The sequence below is a fragment of the Trachemys scripta genome, chromosome 1 (genome assembly GCF_013100865.1).
Source record: "Trachemys scripta elegans isolate TJP31775 chromosome 1, CAS_Tse_1.0, whole genome shotgun sequence".
In the NCBI taxonomy this organism is placed as follows: domain Eukaryota; kingdom Metazoa; phylum Chordata; order Testudines; family Emydidae; genus Trachemys; species Trachemys scripta.
Genome location: NC_048298.1, coordinates 336553504 through 336566750, shown reverse-complemented (window position 1 = coordinate 336566750; position 13247 = coordinate 336553504). Strand labels below are relative to the sequence as shown.

The following is a 13247-nucleotide window of genomic DNA, read 5'->3' as shown; positions in this document are numbered from 1 at the left end:
GCAGCATCGTGTCTCTGAGCAGTGCGTAGCTGAGCATCCACCCGGGCCTGCCTTGCCCGTTCCCTGTCCCTGCTGGCACCCCGCTCCCGTTGCCAGGCCTGGGGGCACTTCCTTGTACCTGTCTCGCAGTTGCTCTGCATGGCAGGGTCTATGGGGGGTAAGTGCAGGGGGCTCTGGAGGTGCTGGGTGGGTCAAGCAGGGCTGGGGGGGTAGGGGGCTGTGATGCAGTGGGAATATTGCATATTTTAGATAAATATTGTGTGCCTCAGTTTCCCCTGGGTTGGGCGTGGCTCACTAGGTGGGGAAAGGTGGCTGGCAGAGACCCAGGGGTCGGCTGTGACTGCGCCTGGCTGTCTGGGGCCCACGGCCATGGGGAGCCCCACAAGCCCCTCCAACTGCCCGGACATCTGGCACCTAGCAACTAACACCCAGGGATGGGCCCCGTGCTGCCGGGAGCCAGCCGGTGCGACCAGCTGGAGAGCAAAGGGCGGAGGAGGGGCTGGGGGGGGGGCTGTGACGTGGGGGGCCGCCGGGCTGCCGTCCCCGCTGGCGGAGTTACTGCAGTCAGGCCGGGGGGTGCCTGGCTCCCTTTGGGTACAAATCTCCCACCAGGGGCACTTGCTGAGAGGCGGGGGCTGACCCCAGCCAGACCAGAGCACCAGACCACAGGCAAATAGAGGGGAGGGGAAGGGGGAAGGGCTACCTTCTGCTTGGCGCTGCAGGTGGCCTCCAGGTCACGCACGAGCAGCCCCTTGCGCTGCTGTAGGGCCTGCTCCAGCTCTGCGAAGGAGCCGCTGATCTCACCCACAGCCGCGTTCTTCCGCTCCAGGAGCTGCTTGCTGATCTCGGTCACCAGCCCGATGGCAGCCGTCAGCTGGGGCAGCCTGCAGGGGGCGGGGCCGTCACCCGGGGGGCAGCCCCCTCCCCCCCCTTTGGCTCCCACCGGGAAGCCCCCCCCCCCAGCCCCCACAAGGCAGCCCCTCCCCACAGCCCCCACCCATCATCAGCTAGAGCAGCCAGAGGGGGGGCAGCTCCGTAGCACCCCCCACGGGAACCAGCCCCTGCCCCTCCCTGCAGCGGGGGCCCCGTACCGGCTCTTGATGGCGTCGAGCTGCTGCTGCAGCGCGGCCTTGTGCTGCTCCACCACGTTGCGCAGCGGCACGGTGATGTGCTCCCGGTGCTCCCCCTCTGTGCACTCGTGGCACATGGCCGTCTCGCACGACTCGCAGTAGAACTCCATCACCTGGGGGCGGGGGGGCGGTCAGGGGCTGCCCCTCCCCCGCAGCTGCAGGGCCCCCAGCCCTGGCTGTCCAGGCCCATGGGGATGGCTGGCACCAGGCCAGAAAGCCCCCTCACTCTCTCACTCAGCTCCCGGAGAAGCGGGGTCACCCTGGTCTCTCCACCCCAGGGGCTCCTGCCTGGGCTCCCTTCCCGGGCTCCCTTCCCCAAGCCAGGCTGGCACCCAGCTCCCTGAAAAGTGGGTTCACCCTGGCCGGGCCCTTTCTCCCAGGGGCACCTCATCTCCCCAGAAAACAGGGGCACCCTGGTCCTCTCCCCCCAGCTAGGGGCACCCACCTCCCCAGAAAACAGGGGCACCCTGGTCCTCTCCCCCCAGAAAACAGGGGCACCCACCTCCCCAGAAAACAGGGGCACCCTGGTCCTCTTCCCCCCCCCCCGGGGGCTCCTGGCCAGGCCCTCCCCCTGGCCAGGGGCACTCACCTTGCCCTCGTGGTTGGGGCAGGAGAGTGGCTGGCCGGTGACGGCGCTGACGGGGTCCAGCGCGGCGGCGTCCGGGCGGCTGCTGCCCTCGGGGGAGCGCTGCAGCACCTCCATGAGGTTGGTGATGAAGAAGTTGCTCTGCAACGCGGCCACGCCCTGCTCGGGCAGGATGGAGGTCTGGCGGCACACGGGGCAGGACAGGGTGAGGCTCTGGGGCGGGATATAGTTCTGGAGACACCTGGGGCAGAGCGGGCAAAACGGGAGGGTCAGGACTCCTAGTGCGGCGGGGAGGCGTGGGCCGGGGCGGGCTGCCAGGGAGCCAGCACCAGACAAGCGGAGCCTATGCTGGGGGAGACGTCGGGATGGACCAGACAGACGAGGAAGAGACGGACAGACAGGGAGGAAGAGACGGACAGTCAGGCGGGGAGGGAGGGGATCCGGACAGACGAGTGCAGGCCGACCAGCGGGCTGCTCCCAGAGACAAGCCAGCCACGAGCCCTGGGAATGGGGTGGGACAGGCGGACGGACAGGTGAGCGGGTGCGGGGCAGCGGGGGGTTGGGGGGAGGGAGAGACGGGGCAGAGGGAGAAAGTGAACACCACTGCAGGGGTGTGCGGACGGTCACGCCCCGAAACACCCCAAATTACAGCTCCCCCCAGCCAACTTCTCTGCCCCACTCCAGAGTCTCTCTCCCATCGCCCCTGGGCCAGTCCAGCCTGGTTGCTCTCCCAGGGCAGGATTCCGGGGGAGGGACCCAGCGCGGCACCGAGGGGGGAGGGAGGAAGGGAAAGGACCCAGCGCGGCGCCCAAGGGGGGGGGGGGGGGCAGGGGGACTTCCAACCATTCGGGGCATTGGCCCAGGCTCAGGTTTGTTGCCCATCCTGCCCCCAGCACATGGCGTTGCAGCCCCCACTCTGGGCCTGGGGCACGAAGCTAAAGGAGCTGCCCCCAGAGCCCCGGGAGGGAACGTACCAGCCAGACACCGGCGCCAGCGCCCAGAGCCCCGGGAGGGAACGTACCAGCCAGACACCGGCACCGGGGGGCCGGCGCCCAGAGCACCGGGAGGGAACGTACCAGCCAGACACCGGCACCAGCGCCCAGAGCCCCGGGAAGGAACGTACCAGCCAGACACCGGTGCCAGGGGGCATCCCGCTGCCAGCACTAACACCCCTTTGGGGTTCCTAAGCATTATAGACGAGAATCTCCTAACTCCAAAGTGCAGCACCCACATGGGAGTGGAGGGAGAGGTTCTATATTAGACCTTGTCCTAACAGACAATGAAGAACTGATCACAGAACTAAGTTAATGGTCGCTTAGGTACAAGTGGTCATGACTTGATCCCATTTATAATGTGCAACAGAACAAAGTTCATGGAGCTCTAATAGAGCCAGTTTCACAAAGCTGAAAACAATTATGAGCCAAATGAGCTGGGAGGAAGAATTGAAGCAGAAGAATGTGAATGATAAATCGGGAATCATTTCCGAACACCTTACGAGAGGCCCCAAAAGTCACAATCTAGGAAGAAAGCTGAGCTGGTTACATACCCAAATCTGGGTTTGAGGGGAGGTGTAGGCAACTATAAAATATATAACAAATGGAAGATTATTATAAATCAGAAGTTAGGAATTGTAGAAAATTGATAAGAGAAGCCAAGGGACACAAGGAGAACTTTATGGCCAGAAGAGTTAAGGATAATAAGGAGTTTTTGAAAATATATTAGGAACAGAAAGCATCCTGACAATGGTATTGGTCCATTATTAGATGGAAATGGTAAAATTATCAATAATAATGCAGAAAAAGTAGTGTTCAATCTGTTTTTGTTCTGTATTTGGGAAAACAACAGATAATGCAGTCTTATAACGTGGTAATAAACTCTTTCCATTTCACTACTATCTCTGAAGGATGTTAACCAGCAGCTGCTGTTGGACATTGTGAAATCAGCAGGTCCAGATAACTTGCATCTAAGAATTTTCAACGAGCTGGCCGAGGAGCTTGCTAGACCATTAATGTTGATTTTTAATAAATCCTGGAGCACTGAGAGAGTCGGGTCAGAATTGAAAACCTGCTACTGCTAGGACCATAAGCGGTACAACCTGTACTGGTCAACGCCGAGTGCTGGGCGGCGGTTAATTGACCTAGAAACCTCAGGAAGCGCCAACGGCTTTGGGCTGATGAGCACCTGAGGAAGGTAGTGGAACCCTTGGTGGAGGAAATGCCATCAAGAGGCGTATGAGCAAATTCACTCAGTGTTTTTGCCAGGGACATCCACACAGGACAGGTTGGGCCCTTCAACTGTGGCTGATAACCAATCTAGGAGCGGAGCCCCGAAAGGCAGGCAGATGGAAGATCTCCTCTGCTCTGGCAGCTCCTCCAGCATAGCTGGTTCCAAATGTATCGACTCCCATCCTTCCTTTGGTCCAAACCCGTCAAGTCAGGAGGGTGTGAGACAAAGTGGGGTTTTATTCATCTTGTTATGTTGCATGAAAGTCTTACTGTCCTATACTAATACTGGCTGTGCCTCAGTTTCCCTGTGTGCTGCACCAATACTTCGGTGGTGGGAATTGGGGGTGTGATTTTGCTGAGGCCCTCAGGGCAGATGAGGCTGCCCAGCTGTTTGCACCTGAGACCCAGGAGGGGGGATGCGACCAGGTGACACCTTTTGCCCGGAAGCGAGACAAAGAGCAGGAGGAGGAGCAACAGGGGGGTGTCAGAGGTCAAGTGGCTGGAAGACACCCATCGGGAAGTCAGAGCGTATCATCTCACTTAAACTTCAGACGACCATCGGCTCTGTGAACATCACTAGGGCCTATGCACCAGCACTCAAATCTAGCCCTGAGGAGAAGGATACGTTTTAAGACTCTTTGCATCGAGTCATCAAAAGAATATCATCAACTGAGCAACTTTTCCTCCTCGGTGACTTTAATGCAAGAGTCGACGCAGACAACAACTCATGGCCAGATTGCCTAGGACATTTCGGCGTTGGCAAGATGAACCAGAACAGCCAACGACTTCTTGAATGCCGCGCCTAAAACCAAACGTGCATTTCCAATTCATATTTTACAGGAAAAGATCGCCACAGAGTGTCATGGCGACACCCGCAATCAGGCACTGGCACCAATTAGACCTTGTCGTCGTCAGGAGGAAAGACCTATCCTTAGTGCAGACCACTCGCATGTTCCATAGCACTAATTGTGACACTGATAATGAGCAAAGTGAAGATTACAGCCAAGAAACTACACAGAGAAAAACCTAGGAGCAAGCCCCAAATCGATGCTCACTGTAGAACCTAAACAGCTGAACTTCTGGACTACTTCTAGCTGGTTTGTATTTAAGGTAATTGAAGGATCTTGGGGAACTCCCTGTCCTAATCTTAATGCTGATGGTGAGAGCAAATGCCTGAAAAGCACTTGAAAGGCGGTCCATGAGTTCTTGTAGTAGATCTTCACTGTGGGCTGTGAGGGCAGCATCATCAGCTAAAAGAAGTTCCCTGATTAGCACCTTTTTGACTCTGGTCTTTGACTTAAGATGGAACAGGTTGAAGAGTTTCCCATCTGATCTTGTGTGGAGATACGCTCCATCTTTCATGTCCTTCAACGAACAGTTCAAGAGCACCGGGAAGAAGATTCCAAAAAGTGTAGGTGCAAGAACATATCCTTGCTTCACGCCGCTTTTCATCTCAAAACTGTCCAAAGTGGACCCGGCAAACTGGACAGATGCTCTCATGTGCGATTTGAGAGGGGCAACCTGGTTGACAGTGGAACCTAGACCTTTCTTCAGGCCATCATACATGACTTTGAGGTTTCCTGTGTCTGAGACTGTCTGTATCTCTTCACGGAGCTTGATCCAGTAATGATTTGCACAGTGTCTGCTTGCTCGCTGTACCTTGGTTTTTGCATGTTGAAGTCTCACTTTGGTACTTTGTTGGCTTCTTGTTGCATTCCAGATAGGCTGTATTCTTAATGTTGATGAGAGTTAATAGTTCCGCTTCATTTTCTTCAAACCAGTCCTTTGTTGATGGTCTCTTTCCCCCAAATGTAGCCTCTCACTGGATGAAGAACTAAATGTTCACATTGGAAAGGCTGCCACCACCTTCAGCAGACTAACTAAAAGAGCCTGGAACAACTCAAAGCTGACCATCAAGACCACAATGCTCGTGTACCAAGCCTGCGTCCTCAGCACTCATGTATGATGGGGAAACATGGACAACTTAGGCTCACCTGGAGAAAAGGTTAAACAGTTTCCACCTACGCTGTTTACGCCGCATACTCAACACCAAATGGCAGGATAAAGTCACCAAACACCGAGGTTCTTCAAAGGGCAAATTTACCAAGTGTGACAGCCCTGCTCAAGCAAAGACGACTGTGCTGGTTGGGCCATCTGAGTAGTTGGAAGACGGACGCGCAATACAGGGAGCTATCATAGGGAATAAGAACAACAGAACATCCCAAGCTTCTCCATGAAGACACAGGCAAGCGAGATATGAAGGAATTTGGAATTGATCCTGACCACTGGGAAATCTTGGCAAGTGATTGTAACAAGTGGCGCCATCGTCTCCATCCGGGTATCAAAGCCCATGACAGAAGCTGGCCCCCCAAAGCTTGAAGAGAAAAGAGCCCGTAGGAAGCAAGCAGCTCCCAAGTTACAGGGATGACCCAGATAATTACGGACCAGTCAGCCTGACATCAATCCAGGACAAGATAATGGAGCAGCTGATATGGGACTAGATTAATAAAGAACTAAAGCAGGGTGATCTAATTAGAGTAGAACCTCAGAGTTACCACACACCTCCTTTGGAACCGGAGGTATGCATCAGGCAGCAGCAGAGACAAGACCCAAAAAAAAGCAAATACAGCCCAGTACTGCGTTAATCGTAAACTACTAACAAATAAAGGGAGAACAGCATTCTTCTTCTGCACAGTAAAGTTTCAAAGTTGTGTTTAATCAATGTTCAGTTGTAAACTTTTGAAAGAACAACCGTAACGTTTTGTTCAGTTACGAACAGTTCAGAGTTACGAACAACCTCCATTCCCGAGGTGTTCGTAACTCTGAGGTTTTACTTTAGTGCCAATCAGCGGTGGTTTCTGGAAAACAGATTCTGTCACACTAACTGGATGGTTTTCTTTGATGAGATGACAGGTTTGGTTGATAAAGGGAATACTGTTGCTGTAATATACCAAGGCTCTGTCTACACTAGCACTTTTGTTGGTTGGGGTGTGACTCCCAAATGCGTGTGGAGCAGACCCTTTCCCTGGTGCTCAGCCAGCCGCCTGCCGGGTTCTCCTTCAGCGACAGCGACTGGGGTACCAGACCCTGATCTTGTGAGAGCAAGTCTGGAAGCTGGAGCGGGGTTTGTCTCAGATTCATCCATTGCCATTTGCTACGTTGTCTTGCCCCCTTGATGGTCTCAGCTCCCCTCTCGACGCCTGCAGGAGCCAGAAGAGACGGGGGCCCCCTCCCGCACCTCAGGAAGGTTGGATAATTTGCAGTGTGGAATTAGAAGGGGGTGAAACGTAGACCCTTCAGCCAAAGGGCTGCGGTTTCCTGGGGTTCATGTCTGTCGGGGATCTGGTCTTCCCTTGGTACCTTGAGACCAGCGACCCCAGAGTCAGATGCACGTGGAAATGTTCTAATCCCTCGGGCCAGACTTAGTAGCACTCTTCCACCCGCTTCCAAGTGGGGAGGTGAGGCCGGGAGGCCACAGGCCCTGGGCTGGCTCCAGCAAGCCCTCCTCGACTGGAGGGCACAGAGGGGCTGGGGGAGGCAAGAGGGCACTGCCTGGGGAGAGGGAAACAGGTTATCCCCAAAGGGGAGAGGGGGGGCTGGCATATGCACAGTCCTGGGGCTGGGATGACTCCAGCAGCACCCTGCCCCCGGCCTCACCAGCCCCTGGGGCACCAGAGCCCAGAGCTAGGGCTGGGTTAGGACCAAATGCTCCAGAGGTCATTCCCTCCCCCCACCTAAGGTCAGGGCCCCCCAGGCTACAGCCAGGACAGGTGGGTCACTGCCCTCCTCACTCCCAGCAGACGAGGGGGAGGAGGGAGTGGCAGGTTTGGGCTGGCCAAAGGGCTGAGGGCCCCCCCCAACGCCCCCGCTGGCGCCATTGGCAGTCCGGCACCGAGGCAGGGCGTAGCACTGTTACGAGAGCTAGATGGGAACTGAAGTGAGCTGGGAGGACCCAAAAGGTGCATGCAGGCCAGGGACCAAAACCCAGGAAAAGCTACTGGGCCGCCTGCGGGTAACCCTGCTTGGCTTGAACTGCCCCAGGTCGCTGGTTAAAGGGACCCTGCTCAGTTTGGTCTCGAGGGGGGATTTTCTGTAATATTCTTTAAGTCCTGTGTGTGCCTCAGTTTCCCCTGTATTATGCATTACCCTGTGGGGGGAAAACAACAGTTTGTTCTCAGCACAGGCTAGGCCCTGGTCTATGCTACGTTAGCCCAACAGAAACCACCTTTCGTGAACCCAGCTGTGCACAGGCGTGACGGAGCAGGGAGTGGGGCGGATTGACCTGGGAATGTTGCGTGGGAGTTTTACTGGGACTGTCTGCATTGGTGATGGGATATCAGGGTGTGACTTAACTTGAGGGAGGATACCTGAACATGTAACCGGAGCCCAGGAGAGAGGTTGGGGCCAGGTGACACCTGCCCGGGAACCTGGACAAAGGCTGGAGGAGGAGCCGGGGGCGGTGGCAGGGTGAGAGAGCTGGAGGGGGTTTCAGTTTGGAGCTGGCTGGGGAAACGGAGGGAGGCCCAGATGGGGTCTAAGCTCCCTGCCCCCCCAAGATGGACCCGACTGAGGGGGTCCTGTTGTCTACCTACAAGCTCTGTGTTGGACTGTGTTCCTGTCGTCTAATAAACCTTCTGTTTTACTGGCTGGCCGAGAGTCCCGGTGAATCGCAGGAAGTCGGGGGTGCAGGGCCCAGACTCCCCCACACTCCGTGACAACATGTCTATGCTCAAAGCTGCCTCCCACCAGTGTAAGCGCCATTACACGGACACCGTAACATCCCGAGCAGTGGCGGCGCCATGGACGCCGTACTGAGCTCAACGCAGCACAAGTGTGTTACATCGACCCTAACAGTCCTCCAGCAGCTGTCCCACAATGCCCCCGTTCTGACCGCCATTGTGAACTCCACTTCCCGGGGATCACAGAGACCAGAAGCGCCCGCCCCCGATTTCTGTAATTCCCTCTCCTGGTAGCCCGGCGGGGCGAGCACACCCAGCAGCTCTCCACTGGGGTGTGGGTGCCCCGCTGGCCAGGCCTGGCGCTCACGGGGGATGCTGGATCTCCGGGGCCGGAGGGGAGAAGCGGCTGTGCAGGTGCCGCTCCGATCCGGCCGCACGTCGACAGCTCCGATCCAGTTGCTCGGGGGAGCAGGGGAAGGGGCATCAAGGCATCACACCCTGCTTACCGCGTTAGGGGAGCCAGGGAAGGGGGGGGTCTCACGGTCTGTACAGACCATATTGACCTAGGGACCAAGGGCCTGTTAGCTGAAGCTGCGGCCATTGTGGCCCTGCGGGGATCCCCTGCCACACCTGGGGAGCGACTGACCCAGATAAGGAGGAGGAAAGAAGCGACGGAGGCGGGAGGACAGGTTCCACGAGATGCAGCAAGCCAGCGCTGCACCCGGCCGTGAGCAGCGGGCCCGGGGGGTGAGCACTGCAGACAGCCTGGAGAAGGAGAGCGGAGAAAGGCCCAGCAGGTAAAGGAGGGGGAGCTGCACCAGGATGTAACAGGGCTTCTCCGGCAGCAAACACAGATGCTGCAGGCACTTGTGGACCTCCAGGCTCAACCAATGCAGGCTGGCCTCCCTCTGCGTGGGAGAACAGAAGCAGAGCACATCCCTGCACCCCCCGTTTTCCACATGGCCTCAGGGCCAGCATGGCTGCCCCCACCGCTCCACCACAGGGAGAGCCCAGACACCACCACTTCCCCTGCGCTGACACAGCCGACGGACGCGCAGCGCCGACGCACATCCCTCTTCCTTCCCCTTGTCCGTTTAATAAGGTGCCAAAAATCTCTCCGTTCCCCGGGATTTACTAGCACATTCTGCAGCTTGTTTGTGGGGTGTGCTCCTGCCACCGAATAAAGCGATTGGCCTTTGCTGGCTTACCACACGTGCTGGACAATGCACGCTGGCGCGAAAGGAACAGTCTTGTGCACTCTCCCCCACAGGAGCAGTGACCAGCCTGGCGCAGCACGCGCCCCAGCGTGCCTAGCACACTGGCAGTGACACAGGCACAGATGTGCAGCACCACACAGTTCCTCCCAAGCCCCACTGCTGGGCACAGACCACCCCAGCCCATCGGTCCACCCCAGCCCATCAAAGCCTCCCTGAGCCGTAGCTCCTCGCTGAGCTCATCTCGTAGCCCTGAGGTCTGGCTGTTCCAACACAGCAGACATCCGCTCCCCTCCGCCCTGCATCCCTGAAGCAAGTCCGTTCCCCCCCCCCCTTTGCTTCTCAAATGCTATGCAGGACACAGCAGGCAGCTACAACCGTTGGGCTCTTTCTTCCACGGAGATCTAATCTGGGGAGTAGAGAACGCCAGCGCCCCTTCCCTCTGCCAAAAGCACGTTCCCCCGTGTCACAGTGTCACTCACCACACCACTGCCTCCTGCCGGCCAGTTCGGGAATTAGCTCTGGTCAGCGGGTGTGCCCTCCAGTGGTGGTGGCTCTCCTGTCCTCGTCTCCACCTGCAGATCCACTGCAGTTCCCGTCTCACTGCCTCTGCTTCGTGTCCTCCAGCCGTGTCTCAATCCGGGTTCCCCCCTTCCGGGGGACTCCATCCGCAAGAGTCTAGCCGCTCCTCGCGGCAGCTTGGCAGTCCATAGCCTGGTCACTTCTTCAGCGGTGAGTGGTTTTGGGGGGGGACCCAGGCCCACCCACTACTCTGGGTCCCAGCCCAGGGACCCTACAAACAGCAGCTTCCCGCTGACCCTCCTTTCTTTCACCACCAGTCTGTCAAATCCCTGGGCCACTTCCCCATGGCCTCAGTTCCGTCTGCTCCTGCCTCTGGCTCCAGCTCCTTTGCCCTCTTCCCAGGGCCTCAAGCCTGTAAGTCCTGGCAGCCACCAGGAGCCCTCTCTAGCTCCCCTGGTCCCTGCTAGCACCTGCCCCTCCCCAGGATCTGGTCTCTCTGTAGCCCTCTAGAAAGTCAGTCTTCTCCCTAGGACTCCCTGCAGCAGACTCACTCGCTCTGCTCTGCAGCTCCCTTTAGTATGGGCCGCCTGGGCCCAGACTGAGTGTCTGCCCTAATTGGTTGTTTCCCTGGCAGCCACTCCTTTGGCTGCCTGGCACTCAGCCGCCCTAGGCTGGTTTGAACCCCCGCAGGGCCAGTGTGGGGCAGGCGCCCCGTCACACCCCATGACGCTGCTGAGCCGGAAGCTGAATCTCAGCCTGCTGCTGCCGCGGGGGCCGGCATACGGCTCCAGGAGAGTAAGGGGCAGGCTGGGAGCCCAGGGTCACGGCTGGCATTTCAATATCGCCTATGGGAACCCACCCACGTCCCCAGCGATCCACCGGCGCTTGTGTAGCCATGGAAAAGTCGCCCTTTCTCGATGGACTCTGGGGTCAAAGTAGGGATGTGCGTGCTGGCTGTCGCTCCCCACTGCTGCAAAACCATCCACGCTGCCCAGAGTCACAGTCCTGCCTCGCAGGAGACCATCAATGGCCCTGCAGCACAACGGACCCCACGGTGGATTTTCCAACTCCAAACTGATTTCCCACTGACCAGTAGCAATCCAGCATTGCAAGTTTCCACAGTGCGATTGTCACTTGCTTCTTCACCGGCAGCGCAGCCCTCGTGCTGGAGTCCCGGTGCCGTAGGGCTGGGGAGAGCTTGGCACAGATCCAGGAACGCGGGTGCAGCCACTGCTCATCATCCCACAGCTGCATTACGATGCGATCCCACCCGTCATGCTTGTTTCTTGGTGTGACGAAGTGGGACTGTTCTTAATGTTTCCTCTGAATACTGTGTGCATGCCTCAGTTCCGCCTATGCATTACTCCAGTATATAGATGGCAGGACAAGGGGGTGTGATCATTGCAGCGACCCCCAGAGGGCAGGTGTGACTGCTGACGGGCTGCCTGGGCACAGAGAATGGCTGGACACTCTCTGGAGCCCGTCCTCTGCAAGAGCCAGCAGGAGGTGTTGGAGAACAAAGCGAGAGGTGGAGGCCAGGTGACCTGTTTGCCCAGGAAAGAGACAAAGGAGGGAGGAGGGCAACAGGGCGGGTCTGAGGCCAGGCTGCTGGAAGCGAGTCAGTCTCCTGGTTGGGGACTCAGGGGCAAGGGCCCGGGGCTCTGGATCCCCCCTCCCCACAATAATAACCCACCTATGTCACACTCGGGCGGGGAGTGACGACTGGCTGCGGTGTGGGGGGCAGAGCCCTTTGGGGGTGAGGCTCCCCCAGGGGTCCCGCACAGGGAGACTCGCTGCGGGGAGCTCCCGGAGTGACCAGGGGGCTGAACGCTCCGAGGTCAGGAGGTGCTGAAGCAGAGCAGGGTCCTTGCCCTGGGACAGGTGCCCTGAGGGGAGATGCTGCCCCAGAGTCCTGCCTGGCGTCACTCCGAGCGGGGCCAGGACCCTCAGCCTGGGCACCCGGGACGCTTGGGCCCAGATGCGGCGCTACACTCTCTGCAGCTGCTCTGTGAATACCACCAGCCCCCTCCAATTGGGTTTCACTACGTCCCCCAGCGTCAGCATGCTCCCCGCAGCTCTGCAAACACCGGGGATTGTGCTTGCTGGTAACGCTCACGACCACGGAGCAGAGCTGTGCAGGCTCCATGCTTCTGGGAGAGGTGGGGGTCAGCGACTCGCCCAGCACAGGAGCGTGGGGAAGCAAAAACAGGTGCCAAAATTATGGGATAGAGATATTATGGGATGGAGAATATTGCATTATGGGAAACGGACCTCTTGCTCCCAGTGACCCATGCTCTCGTTTCTGTCTCACCATGCACTGCCTACGCTACGCGCCACACTGGACGGTGGCAGGTTGCTCGCTGGGCCCCGCCCACAGCGTAAGCCCTGTGCACAGACACAAGCACTCCTGGTGAGTCCGCGTAGTGCTGACACGAGGAGCCGAGTGTGCACACGCACCAGTGACGTGTGACTGCAGGGGCTCTATGCCGACAGGTTACGTCGGCAAAACTTCGTCGTGTCAACGCCCTCAGCAACACTGGTACACACACGGCGGGCGGAACCGAGAGGGGTCAGTAAAAGGACCTGGCCAAGGCCAACCCCATATCAGCGCTCTGTGCTTTTCCCTTCAGTCCTCTGGGCTCCCCTAAGGACTCCCCGGGTGGCTAATAAACCCGACTCTCTTCCGAAAAGGCAGCGTGGTGCATTCATCGCTGCAGAGGGGACCCATCTCTCAGCAGGGCCCGTTCGCTGGCCCCTGCAGCACCCGACGGGATGTATGCAGCCCCCATCAGTGCAGACACCCCCCAGAGGAAAGCACCCGTCTCCCCTCGCCCGGTGACACCTCTAGACTGGGCAAGGCGCGGTCTCCCCCGCGAAGGCGAGGACGGGAC

At 58.2% G+C, this 13247-nt stretch overlaps 1 protein-coding gene across 1 annotated transcript; it reads right to left on the bottom strand.

Annotated features, from left to right (window-relative positions):
* Nucleotides 1-93: 93 nt before the first annotated feature.
* Nucleotides 94-11987, bottom strand: LOC117871335 (tripartite motif-containing protein 3-like). The gene is made up of 4 exons (XM_034759214.1): nucleotides 10317-11987; nucleotides 1720-1957; nucleotides 1092-1243; nucleotides 94-884 (listed from the first exon to the last, which is right to left on the bottom strand). The coding sequence occupies exons 2-4, from the start codon at nucleotides 1831-1833 to the stop codon at nucleotides 422-424; spliced, it is 729 nt and encodes a 242-aa protein (XP_034615105.1). The 5' UTR covers nucleotides 1834-1957; nucleotides 10317-11987; the 3' UTR covers nucleotides 94-421.
* Between the last annotated feature and the right edge of the window lie 1260 nt (nucleotides 11988-13247).

What these genes read in the sequence shown, in the direction of transcription:
- LOC117871335 (XM_034759214.1), bottom strand. Translation starts at nt 1,833, where the DNA reads ATGGAGGTGCTGCAGCGCTCCCCCGAGGGCAGCAGCCGCCCGGACGCC. An exon ending in GCCCCAACCACGAGGGCAAG is followed by an intron (nt 1,244 to 1,719) that starts GTGAGTGCCCCT and finishes CCCCGCCCCCAG; the next exon opens with GTGATGGAGTTCTACTGCGA. An exon ending in CTCGACGCCATCAAGAGCCG is followed by an intron (nt 885 to 1,091) that starts GTACGGGGCCCC and finishes CGCCCCCTGCAG; the next exon opens with GCTGCCCCAGCTGACGGCTG.